The sequence below is a fragment of the Onychomys torridus genome, chromosome 5, assembly GCF_903995425.1.
Source record: "Onychomys torridus chromosome 5, mOncTor1.1, whole genome shotgun sequence".
NCBI classification, from domain to species: Eukaryota; Metazoa; Chordata; class Mammalia; order Rodentia; family Cricetidae; genus Onychomys; species Onychomys torridus.
In genome coordinates this window covers 85,269,455-85,293,372 of record NC_050447.1, presented here as the reverse complement: position 1 = coordinate 85,293,372, position 23,918 = coordinate 85,269,455, and the positions used below count along the sequence as shown (strand labels likewise).

At 41.7% G+C, this 23,918-nt stretch overlaps 1 protein-coding gene across 2 annotated transcripts in view; it reads left to right on the top strand.

The window, feature by feature from the left end:
- The window catches only part of Odad2 (outer dynein arm docking complex subunit 2), a 156,602-nt gene that overhangs the window by 35,429 nt on the left and 97,255 nt on the right, over positions 1 to 23,918 (top strand). For both annotated transcript variants that reach the window (XM_036188139.1, XM_036188140.1), the window contains 4 exons: positions 18,395 to 18,541; positions 18,918 to 19,127; positions 21,885 to 22,127; positions 22,812 to 22,922. In XM_036188139.1, the coding sequence (XP_036044032.1) occupies positions 18,395 to 18,541; positions 18,918 to 19,127; positions 21,885 to 22,127; positions 22,812 to 22,922 (711 nt within the window). The remainder of the gene's footprint in view (positions 1 to 18,394; positions 18,542 to 18,917; positions 19,128 to 21,884; positions 22,128 to 22,811; positions 22,923 to 23,918) is intronic.

The following is a 23,918-nucleotide window of genomic DNA, read 5'->3' as shown; positions in this document are numbered from 1 at the left end:
TACTGAAGACAGTCTATAGCAAAGCCGTAACCAACATCATCCTAAGCAGAGAGGACTTGAAGCATTACCACTAAAATCGGGAACAAGGCAAGAGTGTCCAATTTCTATAATGTTCAATATAGTGTTTGACATCTTAGCCAGAGCTATAAAACAAGTGAAGGAGACAAAGGAAATACAAATGGGAAAGAATGAAGTTGAAGTATTCCTGTTTCCAGATGATTTGCTTCCATATATAAAAGACCCTAAACACTCCACCCAAAACTCCTGTAGCAGATAAACATTCATCAAAGTAGCAGGATACAAAATTAACACAAAAATCAGTAATTTTTGTATCTACCAATGACATATACTGAGCAAGAAATCAGGAAAACCATATAATTCACAATATCCTCAAAAACATCTTGAGACACATCTAACCAAAGAAGTAAATGACTTGTACAATCAAAACTTTAAGATACCAAAGAAAGAAATTGAAAAAGATACTGTTGGATGGAAAGTCCTGCCATTCTCATGGATTGATAGGACTAAGATTGTGAAAATGACATTCTTCCAAAAGCAATATAGAGATTCACTGAAATCACATTAAAATTCCAACCCAATTCTACAAAGAAAATGAAATATATCAAAATTCATATGAAAACACAAAAGACACAGGATATAGCCCTAGCAACTCTAAACAATAAAAGACCACTGAAGGTGCCACCATCCCTGATTTCAAGTTATACCTCAGAGCTATAGTAATAAAAACAGCATGGTGCCAGCATGAAAACAGACACATTGGTCAAATGGAATAGAAACAAGTATCCAGATATAATCCAATGGTCATATGGTTACCTGATTTATAAAGAGGAAAACAAAACAAAACAAAACAAAACCATATTGCAGAAAGGATAGCATCTTCAACAAATGGTGTTGATAAAACTGGGTAGCTAAATATAGAATGAACTAGATTCCTTATCTCTCATCCTACACAAAACTCAACTCCAAATGCATCAAGGAACTTATCATAAAACCTGATAACTAAAATCTGATAGAAAGTAAGGAATAAACTTTAACCCGAAGGCATGGGAAAAGAGTTTCTAAATAGGACCCCAGTAGCGCAGGAATTAAGATCAATTGAAAAATGGAACTTCATGAAACTGGAAAACTTCTGTACAGCAAAGGAAACTATCATTGGAGTGAAGAGCCAACCTACAGAATGGGAAAAAAAATCTTTACCAACTATACATCGGACAGAGGGTGAACATTGCAGTCCACAAATCTTAAGTGGCCATCTTGAGTATAATAGGCCATCCAGGTTCAGACATGGCCCTTTGGAAGAAGAGTTGGAGAGTCTTGATGTTTTCTCAGAGCCCATTGTCTTTTTTTTTTTTTTTTTTTTTTTCATGAGTAAAGGAAGAGTCAAAGGGGGCTGAAAGATGAGAACAGCCAAGAGACAGGACAATGGGGTAGGCAGAAGCATGGTTTTTGATGTAGGAAAGATGTCAGTGGGGACCCTACTTTACCAATTCAGCAGCTTCAGGTGACTCAACTTTCCTCAACTTCAGTTTCCTCATTGGTAATGAAGGGCAAAGTGTTTGAATGCCTGGATCATGATGAATATTAAATGGAGCATAATACATCTGAAGTGCTTAGCACAGAGTCCCCAGTAACTGCTGGCAGCGATAGTTATTTCTACTGTGCATGATTGTGACCATAGAAGTTGCATAATATGGAGTCTTGCTCACTTGCCCAGGTGGTCCTCAAGTTTTGCTTTAAAATTTCTAGCAGATCAATTAAAAGAGGAAAATACAGTAAGTTAATATATTGAAAGGTAGATTTACCATCATTAAATAAAAAGAAGCCAGTTGCCAATGACACTGGTGCTAAGAAATGAAAGAGTTTTGGCCCTTAGGGTCAAATGGGAAGGCACTGGGTAAGGGAGCTGAGGGCATCCTGCTGGGACCATGGCAAAGAGTCTCCTCATAGCCTGGTTATAGAAGGCTACCTTGAGTGATTCAGCTACTTAGGATAAATCCACATAGTTTGGGGGCCAAATGGGGATGTGCTGTTTCTGTCCCAGAACAGCTAAGGAAAACATTTATTGATGAAGTGCTACTTAGACTCACACAAGTTATTCATCAGGAAATCATGTGCAAATGTGATACTTTTGGCCAGACACTAAATTGCTTGGAATTCTTATAGCTCCCACAGGTAAATACTCTTAACACAGCCAATAAGAGGAAAAGTAGATCTACAAATGATTTCAAGGTTTTTGACACAGGTAACCATTTTATACAGAGACACAAAAGGATATTAAAAAGTCTCTGAAATGCGAAATTGGATGTCTCTAGGTAATCTCAAAATAAATATACCTGTCATTTTAATTTATAAAATTATGGCTCCAGTGTAGACTTAAACTAGCAGAGAAATGGTAATGTTGACCTTACTTTCTCCCTACCATTTTCCAAGGATAGAATGTCTGTGCTGTTGAAAAAATTGATGAGCTCATTAATATTGAAACAGGTCAATGAACTGTAGCTTATTATTTATCCAGCACTGTGAGCTCAGATCCTGGCAAATAAGAAAGGGGACTTGATATTGAAATAATTGGCTTTAACTTTCATACACTTCAACTTGAAAAAGTTTACACACACACACACACACACACACACACACACACACACACACACACACTTCTGGGATTTTAGAACACAATTTTTTAAAATTAAAGATTACACTACATTTTTTTCACTCATCAATCTTCCAACTTCTTCTGTCCCCCTAGCTGAAGAGTCTGCCTACATTCTTCCACCCAAGTACTGATCAAGTGGCCCTGCTTACCTCCTGAGATCTTGCATGTTCAGGATGGTATGGCTGTAGGCCACAATCTAATTGTAAATGAAGGTCCACACTGCTTTTCAGCAGTACCTACATTCTGTATTTTGCTACCATGATGGCTCAGGTTGTCCAACTTCTTAGCTGCTTCTTCAGTAGAGAGGTGCTACTCAATTCATTTCTTTATCTGCAGGCTTTCTTGCCAAGGATCATGAGCATGATCCTTGAACTTTTGCCTAACTGGTGCAAAGGAGGTTGAAGTTCCTGGGCACAGTGCTCCACTGTCTTTACTCTCCGCCCCTCAACAGCAGTTTGTCTTGCCTCTGAGTCAGAGTCCCTTCAGTGACAGCTCTCCCGACTCTCCCGCACCCTCTTTTAGCTCCTTTCTCCTGAGAGATACACTTTTATTTTTGCACTTGCTGTCTTGATGTAGATACCCCTTCCTCCACTGGCCAGGAGTGGCTTTAAAATCTTGCAAGAAAAAGATTTTGCTTTTGATAATTTCCAATAATTAGTGGGAATGGTTTCCTAATGTCTGTGTGCTACTGTTCTTCTGAGTCCCTAACACCATAGTGATATTTCATTCACTTCTAAACCTGGTATATGGAAAAACTCCTGAAATAAGAGAAGCAATTGTTTGGGAAAGAGGGTTTATCATTTACAAGGGCTGTTACAAACTGACACAGATGGATAGTCTCTGGTAAAGGCAGGTGGGGCATAGGGAGGTAGAAATACATAGGTTTGGCTTTCAAACACGTTAATGTACATGGCCTTAAACTGAAGAATGACTGACTTCACCCAAGGATAAAATACTGTGAGAATCCATTTCTATGTGGATTCTGTCCAGAATTTAGCACTGAACTGAAGAGAAAACTAAGGTGATCAGGGAGATGTTAAGGGCATGGCTGGCCCTTTGGTAGTTTGCAGAGGTTTCTGGGGTGTCTGGGATCATGTTTCTCTCACCTGCTGGCATTTCCTAGGATTGTTGCCTGGGGAGGATGTGTCTGTGTCACTCCGGACTCAGCTCTAGGCTCGGTAAGGTGACATTAAGAAGCAATGTTGGAGACATTGACGTGCTGTGGGTCTGACCCTCGCATAATTATGGAATAAAAGAGGAATGGAGGGTGGGTCCCCAGGACCATTTGTGCAGATGCCCCCTTCCCTGAAGAGTGGCCAGGGGGCGACAAAAGACTAGTCTAGGAAGATGTGTCCAATAGCAAGTGGAGGAAAAATGGAGCTGAGTAGACAGGAACAGACCAGTAACAAGGGGTTGCATTGGAGGCAGAAATTTTCAGCATCACACAGGAGGGTCACTCTCCATCATTGGATTTGTAGAACAACCATATCTATTTCATTTCACACGATCCATGAACCACGGCAATCCCTCTTTTGTTCAGTTCCATATCCACATGTTTAGAATTTAAGACCATGAAAAACAAAGGTGCCTGGAAATCACCTAGGTTACCTGAGGGGTGGGGGGCGAACTGACTTCAGAGTGATATCAATAAGATAGTCATATCAGAAAGGCCACTAGGCTATAGTTTTGAGAGAGGCACCCAGGACTCACTGAACGGGCGTTCTTGGTAAGAGATGTGTTTCCAGTTTGAAATCTTTGTAGAAGATGCTTTTCTGGGGCTCTGTTAGACACACACACACACACACACACACACACACACACACACACACACAGCCCTTAACTGGCTAACAGGTTCTAAGTGGTAATTGGGAGTTAAATATTTTTTTCATTGTAGGAATTTGATGTACTTTGCAATCAATTACACTTAATTAAATTCCATTCCCATTACTTGTGTCTTAGGTTTGGAGTGGCAGGAGGTTTGATCCTTGTTTCATTGGTGGAAAAGCTGAGAAATCCTTTGCTGCAGGCCACACAGAAGGCGGCTGCGGGCTGGGACCGCATCCAGCTTCTATCTTTACTGCCTGTTGCCTGGTGATTCTGTCCCACTGTCAAGAAACTCAGGACCCAGGAGGCTTGTAGACATGGCTTCGCCATCTTCCCTCTCATTTGCATTGCTTCGTGTGAGTGAGAGGCTGAACAGGAGCCTTTGTAAAGAGACTTAGTATCCAGTTTTGGAAGGCAGCACTGGCATATTCTCTGAGTAGGTTTTAAAGTGGCAGCAAAGTTGTTCTTACAAAGGGGCCATTTGAAAATGAAAAGCACTGGTCACTGTTCATGTACCCAGTAAACTAGAGCTGTTAGAAAAGTGTCACTGTCCAGAGTAATATTTTTAAGATTATACATGTTATCTCACTCATGGGGGTTACCCTAAAAAAAAAATCAGTACTCAAACATAACCTAAGTAGAAAGCCTTTAAGGATTACATGTTAGAGGCTCTGGGAAGATGGCTGGGCCGATAGTGTTCACAAGCATGAGGACCTGAGTTTGGGTCTCTAGCTGGGTGTAGAGTCACAAGAGTGTAAGCTCAGTCATGGAGGATGATCAGACAGATGATTCCTGGGAGCTCACTGAGAGTCACTCTAGCCAAAAGAAGGAGCTTTGTGTTCAGTGAGAGACTCTGATTCAAAAAATATAGTGAGAGTAATTAAGACATTCTGATGTCAGCCTGACATGCACCTATGTCCTCCTCCCCTGATATTACCTGTTAGAAATCATGCTTAAATCCCATTATCTATAAAGTTTCTGCATAGCAGTTCATACCTATGTTTTCATAAATATTATCATGTTTGAAGGGACATATTTTAAGTATGGAGCTACATAAAATGTGTATTTTCTATAAGCTCATATTGTCCAAAACCAAATTTGTTCCATTGCAATTTTTTACTTGATTAATTTGTGTGTGTGTGTGTGTGTGTGTGTGTGTGTGTGTGTGTGGTGTGTTTGTGTGTGGGTGTGTAAATACGCACTATGCAAACAATACAGTATAAGTATAGAGGTCAGAGGACAACTTGCTGGAGTCAGTTCTATCCGTCTACCCTGTGGGTCCTGGAGATTAAAATGTCAGCATCATGGCTCAGAGTTTTTTGGTGTTTTTTGGTTTGGTTTGGTTTTGGGGGTTTAATCACGAAAGAAGTGATGAAGGAAGGAAGCACAGCCCCCCAATGGTGGCTCTGCACCCCACATACGAATAACATTTTTAGTTTTTAACTTTTTTCCCTTTGCCCTTCTGTCTGTCATAAATGTGGGGGGGCAGAGTAATGAGGTGAGCTTGGTAATGCACGCTACTGACTCATAACCACTGGACCCCCACCCCCCGGCAGTCACCGCCATATCACCACATCAACCCAACCACTAAAGAGTGGCAATGCTAAAAATCTCCATCCAGGCACGGTGACGCTTGCTTATAGTTCCAGTGGCTCACTCCATCCCAGGGATTGGAGGCCAATGAGAGCAGCATGGCAAGACCCCCATCCCGAAAACACTGCTCAAAACAAAATATCAACTCTCTCTCCCTCCCTCCCTCTCTCTCTCTCTCTCTCATTTTCTCCGCCCCCCCCACTCACACACAGAGACTCATACCCTCTCTGTCTCTCTGTCTCTGTCTCTGTCTCTGTCTCTCTCTCTCTCTCTCTCTCACACACACACACACACAGTATAATCCCTACAAGTGTTAGTATATATACTCAGGATGTTCAAGGCTGTGGATCCCACCTTTAGCACCCTCTCACCCCAAGTGGGAAAAGAAACCCTGGGGGGAGTCTTGAACTTTGACTCATTCATTCATCCATTCATTGTGCATCTGTTCATGAGCAGGTAGTGTGAGCTAGCCATTTAGTTATCCATAAAATTTTTGTATTGTAAAATTTTGATATCTAAGGCAATTATATGTAATGACCTGAGCATGCAATAGATTTTTGAGGAAATCCATTCCCTGGTGTATCTGTTGCACCGCATTTGTGCCTGAAAGTGTGCTTTTCTCCAAAAATCTGTTTGATTGGAGAAAATTTGCTCTGGCTGGTTCCCAGTTTGTATAACGTGAAGGACTGCTTTGCCTTTTGTTTTTAAAAAATAGGACTTCATGTTACAGACACTTCTGTAGTGAAAAACTAAACAGGAGTGAGCAGGGCCCCTTTTGGCCCAGTTCATGCACTTTGCATCTGTATATAGACAGAGCTGCCATAACTGTCAGTAGACACCGTGTTTGCCGGAAAATAGGAGCCTCGTGTCCCTCCCTCGTCCACTAGCCTTTGAGATCTGTGCTAGCAAGGCTGTGGCTCCTTCCCCAGACTGGCTCTCTGGGTGGGTGTGGCTGTCTGCTGTGGCCTGCCAATGCTTCCCCAATGCACAGAACAGCAGCATATGTAAGTTATATAGTCCTTCTTTGTCTTAAGCTCTTAAAAATTATAGAAATGGTAAACTAGTGCATGCTCAACTATGAAAATTCAAGCTGGGTGAATGGAGGTTTCTTTACAGATATTTCATAATTTGTACAAATAAAGCCACACTTTTTTGTTTTCTTTTTGAGACAAGATCTTACTCACTAGACCAGGATGACCTGAAACTCAATATTTAGTGTGGGCTGTCCGTGAACTAATAGCAATGCTCCTGCCTCAGTCTCCTGAGCGCTGATATAGGTGCAAACCACCATGTCCAGCTTACATTCTTCTTCTTTTTTTTTTTTTTCAGAGCTGAGGACCGAACCCAGGGCCTTGTGCTTGCTAGGCAAGTGCTCTACCATTGAGCTCAATCCCTAACCCATATTCTTCTTTTTATATTTAATATTGTGCTTTGGTTTGGTCCTTTTAATTGCCACATGTTTCATTATAGGTAAATGTTAATTTGTTTAGCAGTTCCCTTAGTGGTAACAACTAATTTTTACTCTAGTTATACTGCAAATATCTGGATGCATCTCTTAGATACATGATCTACTTCTGTGGGACAAATTCTTTTTTTTTTTTTTTTTTGGTTTTCAAGACAGGGTCTCTCTCTGTAGCTTTGGAGGCTGTCCTGGAACTCGCTTTATAGACCAGGCTGGCCTCAAACTCACAGAGATCCACCTGCCTCTGCCTCCCGAGTGCTGGGATTATAGGCATGCACCACCACCACCCGACGGGACAAATTCTTTAAAAGGTAATATGAGAATGGGCAGGGAATGCAAATTCTTGATAGCTCTAATGTGGAGTTGTTTTATGCGTGTTAATTTTTACTTGAATAAGATGTGAATGAGCTTCAGTCACCTATAATGATGTACATTATAATCCCAACACTCAGGAGGCTGAGGCAGGAGATTGAATTTAAGGGCAGCCTGAGTTATATAGGAAATTCAAGGGGCCAACTCAGATTATAAACACAGACCCCATGTGGTGGTTAACCTCCATGGTCAACTGAATGAGATTTGGAATCACCAGGGAGACAGGCCTCTGGGCATGCCAGTGGAGGATTATTTTGATTAGGTAATGAGAAGCCGGGAAGACTTGGTGTTGGTGTCTCTATGCTCTGGACTGTGACCCTGGACAACATAAAAGGAAATAGTGAGCTGAACACACATTCTTTTCTCTCAGTCTCCCAGTTGTGGGTGTGATGTGACCTGCTGCTTCAAGCTGTCAACCTGATAGACTTTACCCTGTGGACAATGGTGAATATAAGTCTTTTGTCCCTTAAATTGCTTTTGTCAGGGTGGTTTCTAACAGGAGGAGAAAAGAAACTGAGATACTCTGTCTTAAAAAGAAGTAATAGGAATCTGCACAGTGTGCTTGTACTTAAAAATTCAAGAGACTTGGGCTAGGGAAATCAATCACTGGATGAAGCACTTGCTTCATAAGTATGAGGACCCAAAATTGTACCCATTCCTGGCACCCACATAAATCTCTCTCTCTCTCTCTCTCTCTCTCTCTCTCTCTCTCTCTCTCTCTCACACACACACACACACACACACACACACACACACACGTGTGTGTGTATGTGTGTGTACATATAGTATACAATATGTATAAATGTTTGTATATGAACTTACCCCAATAAAGTTTTATTTTTGTGAGTTTATGTGTTGTATGGATGTGTTCATATTGGTGTGTGCACATGTATGTGTGTAAGTGTGCACGTGTGTAAGGCCTGAAGTCAACAACTCTTTCTTCCTTGATTGTACCCCACATTAATTTTTGCAACAGGAAGCTCACTGATTTCAGTAGACTTACTAGCCAATGAGCTCCAAGCTTCCAATTATCTCCCCTCGGCCCCAGTGCTGAGGTTACAGGCTCCACACATGTTTTTCCTGTGGATTCTGGACTTCTAAATTCAGGTCCTTGCGCTTGTGCAAGAGGCACTTTACTGACTGAACCACCTCCCCAGAGCCAATAAAGTTGTTTTCAAAAGGGCAGAATATGTACACCCTGAAGTTTGAGAAGGCTTGTGGTTTTTTCCTTTTAAAAGGAACTAGTGACAGAATAAACCTTAGTTTACAGAAAAGAATCTCTGGCCTCTCCTCGTAATCACATGTCAGCATTCTACAGCAACAAACTAAATCATTGAGGCCCTGGTGGCTCTTCTCGTGGATTTGGTGGAATTGATCAGGGATAGGATCTAGATACTGACAGTCTTTAAAAATATTCCCAGGTCAATGAGGTCCTTCATCTGGGATTAAAATCTATTGCTGTAAGTTCTCATGAATTTCAGTATTTGTTATTTCATCCAGTTCTGATAGGAGAAAATTGTGTCTTCTTTGAGATTTCATATTACTGGCCAGTAAGAAGGCTGCCAATCATCATTTTTAATATAATGTTGTATCATATCTTCACCCTTTGTTCTATGTGGTGTTTTACTCTTGATGATGCAAATTAATCCTTTGACTGCTCTTCTGACTGCTGATGTTTTCTGTCAATGTTTCACATATCTTTTTTATCTGCTGTTTGTTTCATTAATAAGCATCTAGCCTGTTCTGTATGGCCCATGAGTTTTGTGTAGCAGAAGCTAGAAATATTTTCCAAGGCTAGTCAAGGATGATAGGAATATTTTACTTCTGGTAGACAGGTGTGTGTGTGTGTCTGTGTATGTGTGTGTGTGTGTTCAAATTTATTTTATTTTATTCTGTTTCCTTTTTCTCAGTCTTATTATTTCTTTGAGAATTTCATACAATGTTTTTTGATCATATTCACTCCTCCACCAACTCCTTCCAGATCCATCCCCCCTCTCCTTTACCCACACAACTTCATGTCCTTTTTCATTTTTTAGACCCGTCAAGTACAGTTTGTACTGCCCATATATTCTTTCACTTGGAGCACGGTCAACCCACCAAGGGCTACACTTGTAAAGAAAACAGAATCATTCTCCCAGCATCTATCAGTTGCCAATAATGCCTTAGCTAGAAGTGGTATTTTGTGCCTACCTCCCATCTCCAGGCTGGTATTTTGTGTGATCTAAGCTTGCAGAGGTCTTGTTTGTGTATGTTGCCACAGCTGCTGTGAGCTCATCTGTGCAGTGCCCCTCTGTGTATAGAAAACATTGCTTCCTGTCGTGAAGGCATAGAGAATACCTCCAGTTGAACCATACAAGAAAGTTTCTCAAGCCTAGAGAAACATATGCCCACCCAGATACAAGAAGCCTATAGTTTTGTTTTTGTTTTTGTTTTTGTTTTTGTTTTTTAGCTTTTAAAACTAGGATCAGATCTAATCTATTTGGATTTCACTGATGTGTGTTATAGACAAGAATCAAACTGCTTTTTGCTCTGTTCGTTGTCAACACAGACTCTAGGCTCATCTACTCTGCCCTCCAGTGGCCTTGAGCCACCACTGGAGACAGGTCACCCCTGAGGGAATCCACCTGCTTTCCTTCGTGGGTGCCAAGCTGGTTCCATGTTGTACAGCTTCATGTCTCTTCGCATTTGCTTGTCTTAAATATTTAAAAACTAATTTTTGTGTATTGCCAATTCTGATATTTTGGTTGTTGTTTTGCCATAGGATCACACTGTGTAGGTCAAATTGACCTCAAACCCATGATATGATTCTCCTGCCTCAGCTTCCAGACTGGCCTCAAACTCCTGCTCTTCCTGTCTCAGCCTTGAGAGTTCAGGGATTACTGGCATATGCCGCTATGCCTGGCTTCAGATCATCTTCATAATGAGTTAAGAGTCATGTTTAAAGTTAAAAATAAGTTTGGGGTTTTGACTGATTTACATGAATTTGTAAGTTACTGTTAAGTAATTACAAAACATTGAGTCCTCTCATGCAAGCTGGTGTGACCCTCTAATTGATTAGTAACTTTTGTACTTCACAAGATCCCCTAGCTTTCCCCTATATGACAAACATTTCTCATGAGATGTATTTATAGACTTTTTTTCCTAATACCAATATGGGGATTTTTTCATACTACCCAATTTTGTTTATTTTTCTGGGGATATGGATGCAGAGACATTCAATTTTAAATGTTATTCTTGTCTATAGCTACTTCACTGCACTATTTTATTAAATATTGTAATTATTAAACTCATTCTCTCGTAACTTTTTAGGAAGGCAATTACATTTGCTACAGATTTTTCCACATTGAAGTCACTAAAATGCTCCAATAAACTGTCAATTTGCACAAATGTCCCACAGCTATTTTAAAGGAATGCATATGGAATCCTTGCATCGATGCTTACCCAATTTAAGTAAAAATTTTGTAAGCTTCTGCAGTGACAGCTGACTCTAACTTTCATTAAACACACACATACACATATGCTTTTCTTTTGCCTTAAAAAAATAGTATTTTCTCTTTTTCCTTGGGCTTCAGTCGAGTCTTGGGTTTATGAGTGCTGGCTCATCAGCGTAAAATAGATTTGCAAATAAACAGACGGCCAAGCAATGGATTGTTACTGCTTTGGCTCGCTTGGCCCTTGCCAGTCTCTTGAATACCTTTTGCTATTTCTGATCCTGGGAGAGGTCTCCAAGCTCTGCCTGCTGGGCACTGGGCCCTCTGTCATCATTAATGAGCAGACACTGGAAAGGGTTCACTTTTCTTGATTTCTGAGTGGTATGTTTGGAGGGAAAATGCTGAGACTATCCAAGGCCAGCTGAATGTGTGGTGATGGCTATGTGGCTTCTTTACCCGGCATCCCTCTGCTTCTTGATTGCAGGTGGTGGGGGATGGTATGAGAGAGGTGTCTGGGGGAAGGTATCAGACCTCTGTCTTCTTCCCTGTTTCACTGGGTCAAGGGGTCCCTGACAATAAGTGCTGATGAGGACCCTGCATCTTGTAGTAGCCCTTCCTGAACAAGGAAAAATTCAGCGAACTTTCATTTCCAAAGTCCCCTTGGTGCAGGCTGAGTCATCTCAGCCTCCCACTCTAGGCTCCCTCTTTTCTCAGAAACTTTGCAATAAGCCAAATATTTCTGCACGTCCACAGTTACCTCTTCCAGCTGGGAACTCCCATAGCTGGGGTGATCTTTTGGAAATGTCATTGGCTCATCCTAGCTAATCTTGTAATAAAGATTAAAATCCATCCAGCTATAGTGGCACACAACATAGTCCCGTTATTAAGGAAATAGATGTGTTAGGGTCAGAAGATGAAAGCCAGAAGGAGGCTCCATCTCAAAATAATAAAGATTAAAACCTTCGCCTGGGCAGTGGTGGCGCACACCTTTAATCCCAGCACTCGGGAGGCAGAGGCAGGTGGATCTTTGTGAGTTCGAGGCCAGCCTGGTCTACTGAGCGAGATCCAGGAAAGAAGCAAAGCTACACAGAGAAACCCTATCTCAAAAAAAAAAAGAAGAAAGAAAGAAAGAAAGATTAAAACCTTCAGCTTGGCCCCTGGACAGGAGCTGTAGTTGTTCACTTGGGTTCTTGGCTCATTGTGTCCCACACTATCACTCAGGATTAGCTCACATTGATTGTAAGAACCCTTGACTAGGCTATGCTCCATACCACATGGGGCTTCTGTACATATACCATGTGCCCTCCACTGCTACCAGGGAATGCCCTCCTTTCCATACAGATTCTAATGTATGCATCCTTCCTCCATGTGAAGATGGCCTAGATATATCTGTGTTGCCCATGCTTCTGCCTTATGCTACTTTTCAGACACAATTTCATTCCAACTGTATAGAAGTTCTTTGAGATTTGGAGACTTCGGGTTTGATTCATTTCAATGTGATTTTTTTTTTTAACTTGGAAACATTTAAACTAAGTTTATTTATTTATTTTATGTGGGCTTTAAAAATGAGAACCTTTTCTCTTCCATTAACCCCCTTGCATTCCAGGAAGGCTGGAATAGAGTCTGATTTTGTTCATACACATCTAGTGCTTGTCATCAGAGTGGACAAATAGTGAGCATGCTAACCAACGAATATAAAGTGATCTCAAGTGGCTTGAAAAATATTATTTATCTCAACATATTGAAAGCTTATTTCTTCCTCATAGACAGTGAGAAAGGGCACTACATTCATTGTCTTGCAGATAGTACTATATTTCTGATTTCAAAGATTTTATTGTTTGGAAAAATAGCTTTGTCTCATTCTGCCTTTCAAAGAGAAATGTTTAGCAGGGTGATGGCTCAGTGGAAGTAAGCCTTTGCTATGCATGTATGAAGTCAGGAGACAGGCTCCAGTGTAGCTGAAGATTTCTCCAGTCCTGCCTGGCCCACGATCAGGACAAATCTTTCTCACCCTCAAGTCCCACAGCCGCTCAGATCCAACTGAGTAAACACACAGAGACTTATATTGCTTACAAACTGTATGGATGTGGCAGGCCTCTTGTTATCTAGTTCTAACCCATATCTATTAGTCTATAAGTTGCCACATGGCTCATGGCTTACCGGTACATCTTGCTTTTTATGGTGGGTGGCTGGCAGCATCTCTCTGACACAGCCTTCCACCTCCCAGAATTTTTCTCTCTTTGTCCTGCCTATACTTCCTGCCTGGCTACTGGCCAATCAGTGTTTTATTTATTAACCAATCAGAACAACACATTTAACATACAGAACATCCCACAGCACTCCAGAGCACCCATGTAAATGCCAGACAAGTTTGGGGACCTGTCTATATTCCCAGCATGTGGTTGGTGGGTCCCCAGTGCAAGCTGGTGAGCCAGAGTATGTGAATTGGCAAAATCAAGTGTGAGACCTTGCTTCCATATGTGTAAGATGGGGAGAAACTGAAGAAGACACACAATGTCAACTTCTGGCCTCCACATGCATGCACACACATGAGTGCCTACACACAAGTGAACATCCATACACATGCAGAAGAAGAAATGTTAAATAAAGCATTAATTCACTCAAGCTTTTACTATAGGCCAACAGTTTGCTCACTGTAAAGGGATAAAAGCAACTATTTTTTCTTTCATGCATGTGAAAATGCAGAATGACTTGCTTGGCAGTTCCCATGACCAGGATGGAACATCTGTCTGTCCCACCAAAACATGGGTTGGAATTGTAGCTAGAGTCTGTTTAGTATGAGAAAGGCCATGTCAGTCCTCACCAACACAAATAAAAAGCAATATAACATTCACAATCAAATTATATTAAAGAAAAGCAAAGAGGTTCAGGAGACATAGAGAGATATGAGAGAGAGAGAAAAGAGGAGAAGGGCATTTATTTTAGCTCTGTATCTTTCAATCTGATTGGGACAGTGGACAGATACTTTCTGGTTGAAGAAAGAAATATGAATTACAGAAGATGGAGGCTGGAGACGTGTTAGGAGGCGCAGGGCCGGAAGACAACCAGCAAAAGAATTGTATTCATTTCAGAAATGGAAAAGTTTATGGGATACATTTCTGAAAACCCTTCAGAAGCTAGTAAAATATATTTTACTATGTTTTCTTCAGCTTTTAAAACTCCATAGATGCAAGTGTGTGATAAAACGTGAAAATAAGTATTGGCAACTAATGACATTCTCGGCAGATTTAATTGTAAAGAGACAAAGGTGTGCAGCTTCTGTCCGCCTAGAGGTTTATGGGGTCTGGACAAAGCAGGATGAGCCTTCAGGATCCTTTACAAGGCTGGTATTTAGAAGAATGACAATAGCCAACATTTGTGGCTCTGTATGTTGGATGTTTTGGCTCCCGTCTTCTGGTATTCATTCTGAAAGATTTATAATCCTTTTGGGAGTGTGGTCAGTGACAAGAGTCGAAGGAAATCCTGAAATGTGGAAAAACTAACTTTTCCTAATATAAAACTGTTCTAAAAAAAACCCCTCAAGCCTATGAATATGTTTCCAGATTTTCAGAAAAGGCTGATTTACAGAATTTTTTGTCTGTAAGACTCGAACTTCATAGCAATAAATCGGAATCTTTCCTTTGATTCTGACTTTGATCTAGAGATAGATAATTCAGAAAAATATAAGATCACACCTTTTGGATGCCTGCTATCATAATGGGTTCTAAAACTACACGTGCTGCTGTTAAGAGTGTGAGTGCAACATAAAACCCAGAAGCAAGGCTAGGAAGGGAGGTGGACACGGCACCCAAAGACTGCGGAAGGCAAACCCCAAAACTCTACCAAAGACACGAAAAACAGCAGTCCAGAAAAACCCAGATCATGTGCAGCCAAGAATGCCCCGGTGGTGCATTCTGGATCCTGAGGACATCCTGGGATGGGAGGAGGCTGTGGCCAGTGGCTGGATACCCTAGCCCCGGTCACCTGCTCTTCTGCAGCCATGACCAAGTCTGAACCCTCTCCCTGAAGGGTTGGTTCCTTCCCTCTGCAGTTCTGGGCTTGAATTCCCAAACACCCAGTAGAAGAAACATGTGCGGAACCTTCAGACTGCTTCTCAGATGTTCTGCTGCCTTTTTAGCCATGGAAACATTTACAGTCTCGTTGGAGGAATTCCATCCTTACCTGTCTTCCCCTTTCTGTGTATTATTTTGCTTGCTTTATCCGATGATGGACTGGATGACATGCATACTCCTCTTTGTGGTTACTGATAGTTTTCCTGCCTTTCTTTTCTAGATAGAGAACAGAATGCAGTAGTGCCTGAAAGTATTGTGTCCTCAAATAATGGAGTTTTTAACCCAATTATAAGGACTTACTACTTCACACCTTAAAGCCAGCTCTGGGTAAATGGTGCCCACAATTCTCTTGACAGTCAGGAGAAAGAGACTCAAAGCCATAAAACAACATACTTTACATGTAGGTGGTGAACTGCTCTTGCCATTCTAAACCTCCTCTTTATACAAGGGTAGTTTGGATTACCTCAAGGGAGGAAACATGGCCAGCGGCATTGACATCACCACCTATTAACTTTTAAGAAGTGAGGGACATTTTCTTAGGACAAATAAGAAAGCAGAAATCTAAACCTTCCCCTCTTAGACTTTTGATTTAAACGTTTAAATAATCTCCTCTTGGTTTTTTGTATTAAAATAATAAACTATTAACTTCATGTAAGAGGAACTGTGTACATGCATGTGTGAGATATGAAGGAGGGAGCCTGCTGTTTGCTATTTCTCTGTAGCCTTAATTATCCATTATACGAAAATGCATCTTTAATTGCCAATTTTCACATTTATATGTTAAAATATGGATAGGTAGAAGACACAAATGTATCATAAATATCTATTTTAACGTAGATATGCAGTGTTTGTATTCTCTATTCTCTACATTTGTCAGTCTGCTTTATGAAGCTTTGACACAATATCAGGACTTATTAAAGAAAAGACATTCATTTCTCACCATTTTGGAGGCTAGGAATTCATCCAGTCTGAGGCACCGGCATCTGGTAATGGCCTGCTTGCTGTATCCAGGGGCAAAGGGCATCCCACGGAGAGAGAAGCCGTACCCAGGCTGACTAACCCTCTCCACACTGGCATTAAGCCCTTCATGGAAACAAGGTCCTTCTTGCCACACTCATCTCCCAGGTGTTATGTTTTTAATTCTGAAGAAGGGCAGTTTGTCACTGCCCTCCACCTGTGACGAGTCTTGCCGTTTGCTCTGCTGGGCCATTGAGTCACAGCCACGAAGCTTCTTTTTCCTTCGTGCCACACTCCCCCCCCCCCCCCCCCCCCCAGGTCTGACAGAACCAAGTTCTGTTTCCCCACAGCCCTCACTGCACCTGAGCTAAGTCCAGCTGGTCTGCCGCTTTCCATGAGGTCTCCCCAGTGTTTCTGTTCTGGACTGTTCCATGTACATACATGAAGGAAAAATAATGTTTCTCCCTCTATGGTCACACTGAACGTTAGCATAGAAGACTTGTGTGACTTCAAAGAGTGTGAGGGTTTCCCCCCTCAGGTGAGCAAGCAACTCTGCAGCAAAGGATGCCTCTTCTGAAACTGGGAGTGGCTCCAATGGAGGCTGTCCAAGATGGCCCTCCCTCATGCTGATGCCCATGACAAGGCCCCTATGACTCCTGCTTCTCGCTGCTTATAAACAGCATTCTCACGACACTCCCATCAAGTTTGATGAACTTTCTAGAACAGCTCACAGGCCTCAGGAAAAGATGCTCACTGGCTGTTCTAGCTTGGTTTCTTTTGCTGTGATAAATACCATGACTAAAAGCATCTCAGAGAAGGAAGGGTTTATTACAGCCTACTGTCCACCATGATGGGAAGTCAAGGCAGATATTTAAGGCAGGAACCTGGAGGCAGGAACTGAAGCAGAGGCCATGGAAGAATGCTACTTACTGGCTTAATCCTCATGGCTTGCTCAGCCTGCTTCCTTATACAACCCAGGATCACCTACCCAGGGGAGACACTACAGGTAGTGGGCTGGGCCCTTCCATATTAATCACCAATCATCGGTCATCAATCATCAATCAAGAAAACACACTGCAGACCTGCCTACAAGCCAATCATCGGTCATCAATCATCAATCAAGAAAACACACTGCAGACCTGCCTACAAGCCAGTCTGATGGAGTCACTTTTCTCAATTGAGATTTCTACTTCCCAGATGACCTTAGCTTGTATAAACTTGATAAAAAACATATCAGCATTCTAGTTTATTACAAAGAATGTTAAAATGTCCATGAAGAGCTATCTTGGGCAAGGGCTTCTAGGCCCTTTCTGGCAAACTCCTCCCTCCCCAGGAACACCATGTTCTTTGGGGTTTTTATGGAGACTGATTGATGAAATTATTGGCCATTTGTGATCAACTTAACCTCCAGGCCTTCCCAAAGCTGAAAATCCTAACCCTTAGGGTTCGTTATCCTCTTGAGAACAGCCAGAATCCTGACCCAAAACAGAAGATATCAGCCAATTTATTAGCATGTAAAAGACATTTATCACTTTGATGATTATAAAGATTTAAGAATTACGTGTCAGAAAACTGGACAAAGACACAAAGCATGCATTTCTCAATCTTAGTAGGAGAAATTTTCAGATGTAGATTGTGTTGCCCAGTGCACTAATCAAGAACTGGGGGGACCATTTACTACCTCAACATAAAACTTCCATCCTTCAGTCACTCTCTTAAGGTGTGCCCCTGAACTCTCTTTAATGCCTTGATATCACCCAATGTTGTAGCTGTTTAAAGGAGTCCCACTGTAAATGTTGGTGCTTAATTGGAATAACATTTTATGATGCTCTGTACAGCTTTTCCATGCTTTGGCTCACCATAATTCATTTAACAAATTATAACCCACTCAGAGAACTTTTAAAAATTTTATGTGCTGTGTATGGGGAGACACATTTCCTAGCTTGTGGATTCGCCTGTATGGGAATGTGGCTTTATTTAACTTTTGTACGGCATTGCATCTTCCTAGGGGGGAAATCAGACAGCCACGGTGATTGCCTTGTGTTCCATGAAGGATTTCAACTTAGCCCAAGAGACCTGTCAGCTGGCAATTAGAGATGTTGGAGGGCTTGAAGTCTTAATAAATCTACTTGATACAGATGAAGTCAAATGCAAGGTAAGGACTTTGTCACAGTGGTTGCAATGCCCAGGGTCCTCTCACAGCTCTCTTGGAAGCTCTGGGTATCTAGCACATCTTTTGGTCTCATTTGTCATGACTTTGATTGTTGATGATCTGTTACCTGCATTTTCTTTTCATTCTCCTTTTCTTCTTTCTCTTCCTATTGGCTGCTTGTGCTTTTGGAGTGAGAAATATCTGTTTACATAAATGAAGAAAAATATAGAGGATGTGTGTAACCTCCAAGGATGGAAACTATTTCTTAAAAACCTTAATTGAGGAAGGCTTTTAGGTAGACCTAGACCTTTTAAAAAGAAGCACTGGGTATATATATCAAACCCTCATTCATCTGCCATTCTCTCCCCCCTCCCCACAGATTGGTTCATTAAAAATCCTGAAGGAAATCAGTTATAATCCTCAAATCAGACGTAATATTGTTGACCTTGGGGGCTTACCAATTATGGTTAATATACTTGATTCTCCACACAAGAGTCTCAAGTGTTTGGCAGCTGAGACCATAGCAAACGTTGCCAAGTTCAAAAGAGCCCGGCGGGCAGTAAGACAGCATGGAGGCATCACCAAGCTGGTGAGTACCACCACTGCCATCTTCGAATACTAACAGACACCTACACAGCCCTACCTGACGCTCTGTGTGTTGAGTCACCATGATGTGTGCCCTGGGAGTCTTTTTTTTTTTGATAACATGTCTTTAAGGATGACGTCCATGCATTTACATTAGTAAGGGCCATAAAAGAATGCTCAATCTCAATTTTCAAATAAATAGTAAATTTAAAAATATTGTCACTTGTCAGGATCCACTGTAAGATCAGAGATAATTAGGAAATGGTAACACCAAGGCAGCATTATAGCTCAGTGATGGAGAGATGCCTACTGTCTGTGAGACTCTAGGCTTGATTCCGAGGGTGATGGAGAGATGTGACAGAGGTAGAAGTGGGCTGAGGAGAAGAGGGCAGGAAAGGAGAAGAGAAAGAGAAGCAACACTACTTGTGGTAGGGGTAAGCTTGGTAGCCCCGGCCTCCGATAGGATGACTCACATCAGGACTCCACTCCATGATGAGAGTCAGACTTCAAACAGAGCTAAAAACAATCTGGGCATGGATGGCAATGGATTTCATCCAGAGAAAGTTTGTCACATGCTTCTGAAAAGCATCTGTATTCAGTAGTAGCACTGTGTTCTGGAAGATTACCAATAGCAAAAGGGGAATATATATGTTCTTTAATATTATATAAAATCATAACAGGATCAAATCATTGATACATATGATATCAAATTTTAAAGAGCTGCCCACATAGAAATCTATACACACAATTAGAAATGCATGGAAGGAGCTAGTCACAGAGGTGCCTCTGAGTGACTGCTGAGTTTTCAGGAGAAATCTGTAGAAATGAAGAAAACCATGAATTTCCTCTTGCATTTGTCAATTTGTCTTCTGCATATAAGACTTATTTTAATCATCAGGATCAATGATAATTTCAGCAACTACCATCCAAAGAAAAGACTCAAACTCTTACCTTGTCAGCAAAGACCTTAGGGAAAAGAATACTGGGGAAAGGGTGATAGCTGAGTGGATAGGAGTGCCTGTCACCAAACCTACAACCTGGTTTAATCCCAGAATCCACATGATGGAAGGGGAGCATGTGTCAGGGACCAGCCTGACCTGTTGAACAGTCCTTAAAGGGAGGAGTGAGAATTGAGAGAAAATAGATATGAAAAATAGAGACATAAAGGATTGCACCTAGTGTAATAGACACAAAAGAAAAAGACAGAGACACAGGACAGCTTCGGGAGGGCTCTGGGTCAATCGCCTCACATTTATTCCTCATGGGCTTTTATACATTAGCAAGGGGAGAGGCAAAAAACATCCCCTTTCAAGATCAAGGTACAAAGTAGAAACAAGTGTAGACTCTTCCTTAATTCTCAAAACACCTGGTAACCACACCTATGGCAACGTATCTTGTAATTAGGCCTTGAAGTATAAGATACCTGGTAATCATGCCTTTGGCCAAAACATCCTATTATGCAGCCTTGCTGGGCAAAGCAGACTCGGACTCTCTGACCTTGAGTCAAGATGGAACAAGGCCTTACTGTGGAGTCTCTGTGGGCTCCCACAAGCATGGACTCTCACATATTGTCCTCTGACCTGCACACGCGTGCGTGTATGGTATGTGTGTGTGTGTGTGTGTGTGTGTGTGTGTGTGTGTGTGTGTGTGTGTGTGTGTGCATGCGCACACACGTGCTCATCTGGGGAAGCCTGGCTTTTTTTTTTTTTTCCAGAGCTGAGGACCAAACCCAGGGCCTTGTGCTTGGTAGGCAATCGCTCTACCACTGAGCTAAATCTCCAAGCCCAGGAGGCCTGGCTTTAATTCCTTCCCAGGGCACCCCAAGCTATGGCTGTGTCCCTTTAGTGAATTGATTTCCCTTAATGTCTTTGGCGACTTTGGTCATTACAAAGAGAGAAAGAAGACCCTGGCAATTTTGTTTAATGGGTTCAGTTAGCCTGTGTACAAAGCTGTGCCCTCCCCCCATGGTTTTGAGAGGTATAAGCCATCCAACTAGCTTTGCAAAGCCTTAATGGCTTTGGAAAGCTTGGGCTTCTGAAATACTGGCAGTGATAATGTGGGTTATGGATAGTATTATGATTGTTATTGTTGCTTGTAAAGAGGTTTTGCCCTACAGTCTAGGCTAGCCCCAAATGTATTAGCCCAGACTGATCTTGTATTCACAATCCTGCCTCTGACTCCTAAGTGCTGAGATCATACATATGTATATATCACTATGCCTGATTTACAAATAATTTTATTATAAATACTGGAGAAATATTAAGAAAATACTATCTTGGTATTTTCTCAAAGGAAGAAAATATAAGAGCCCCTTGATCCAGAAAAAGGTGGTACAGAATGTTTTGTTTCTTTGTTTCTATTGTCTATAGTTTAGTCTAAACATATCATTTAAAATAGTTTTACTTTTGACAGAGTTAATCTTGGTAACTACCCAGTAGCTACCGAAGGATAGATTCTCTTTCATTTGAAAGACTTCTGTATTTGGGCTGGTGGGATGGTTCAATGGGTCAAGGCACTTGCTCTTAAGCCTGGCCACCTGAGTTCAGTCTTCAGGATCCACATTATGGAAGCAAAGAAATGATTCCTGCAAGCTGTCTATTGACCTGCATATGTGTGCATTGGTATGCACATATCCATATGGGAGCACACATACTTATGGGTATACACATGCACATATGTGTGCACACAAACAATTAAACACACTCAAGTAGTAAAACATAGAAAAGGTGGCTGTATTCATTACATACATCTATTCTTGTAGGTTGCTCTATTGGACTGTGGACAGAATTCAGTAGAACTGACTCAGCCGAGCCTGTATGAAACCAGAGATGTGGAAGTGGCTCGCTGTGGGGCCCTGGCACTCTGGAGCTGTAGTAAGAGTCACTCGAACAAAGAAGCCATCCGTAAAGCCGGGGGCATCCCCTTGTTGGCTCGGCTACTGAAGACATCTCATGAAGACATGCTCATTCCAGTGGTGGGGACATTGCAAGAATGTGCATCAGAGGTGCCCAAGCCATTCTGCTTTTTCTGTTTGTCTTTCTTCCCCTCCTTCTTTTCTTCATTCCTTGCTCTCCATGTGCGTGCACATGGTTAGGAATGTGTGCATATGTCTCTGTGTGCACAATAGGCTAGAGTCTGATGGTAAGTGTTACTGGATTGCTCTCCACTTTAATTCCTGAGGAAATGTTTCTTGCTGAATCCAAAGCTCAATGGTTTGGCTTGTCTAGCCAGCTAGCTTGCCCTGGGGATGCCCTGTCTCCATCTCCTGATCCCTGAGATTACAGGCAGGCCTGGGTGCCCACCTGGCTTTTAAGTGGGCACTGGTGATTGACACTCTGTGCCCATGTTTGTGTGCTGAGCATCGCTCACTGAGCCATTACCCCAGCCCACTTTTTCTTTCTTTAGTTAAGTAAACAATCTAAAGTTTGACATGAAAGTTAAATCATCCTACCCAAATGTCAGTTTTTTTTTTTTAAGAGAAAGAAAATCAAACTAATAGTACACTAACTAAATAGCACAGGACTTAAGGCATTTATTTTTCAATGTTGGATAGTTCTTCTATCATTGAACAGATACGGAAAGCTTGGACTTTGGTGTCTGATGAATTTGTTCAGTGTGGTCACTCATAAATGTAAATAATTGTAGTCACATTTTACACACATAAATATTTATGTTTTTATATCTATAGGAAAACTACCGAGCTGCCATCAAGGCAGAGAGGATCATCGAAAACCTGGTGAAGAACCTGAATAGTGAGAATGAGCAGCTGCAGGAGCATTGTGCCATGGCCATCTACCAGGTGGGGCTGGCTCTACAGCGGCCATCCTCACTCTTCTAGACACATGGTCTCTTCCTCTGGGGAGCTGTGGTATTGGTGCACTGTGTCTCAAATACCTGACAGAAACAAGAGAGGAAGGACTGTTCTGGGCTCATGATCTTAGACACTGTGGTAAAGTAGTTAGTGTAGGGCAGCCAGTTCACAGTGGCGGGGGAAGTGGTAGAAGCCGTTCTCTTCAACATAGACCAACAAGCAGAGAGGGAGAGAAGAGAGAGTGAGGAGAGAAGAGGCAGGAAATGGGCAGGAATAACACACTTCCCAAATGCTGGCAGTGACCTACTTCTTCCAGCTGATCCCCACCTCCTAAAGGGTCCCCAGCCTCCTCTCAAACTAGTGCCACAAGTGTGGAAAACATATAGGGGAGGGCAGAGTGTGGATTTCAGAGCCAAATCTTAAAGTCAACACTTAGGAATCTGCAATGTAGCAAGTACCCCAGGGGTCATCATGAGCTTATAGGGGTGAGAACCACTGTACTGTGATGATGACATGTACTCAAACACGCATCAATGTGTCAATTAATCTAATTATTTACATTCCATAAGATATACATATCTTTCTCACTATCTCCTAAAGTAATTTACTTAGGATAAAATAGCTCATTAGTATATAATGACCCTATGTTGCTTTTCACAGTTTCTATTCAAAGATATTTACCTTGGGAAAATTTTCTTTTACCAAGATCAGATAATAAATGTGCATGCATGCTCTCAGTGTGTGTGTGGATATCAGGTATACACATTTTTTTTTTTTTTGGTTTTGAGTTTATTTATTTTAATCTCCACTAATTTTGTGTGGGTTGTCTCCTAATACATCAGAGCACAAATTAGAATGATCAGGGGGTGGGGCTGGCCCTAAAAAAGAATGTCTGGCTGGTTGTGGCCACACCAGCTTCTATCTGATCAGAGTGAACTCCTAGAGGAATGCCCTTAAGGAAAGCATGGTAGGGTGGACTGCAAA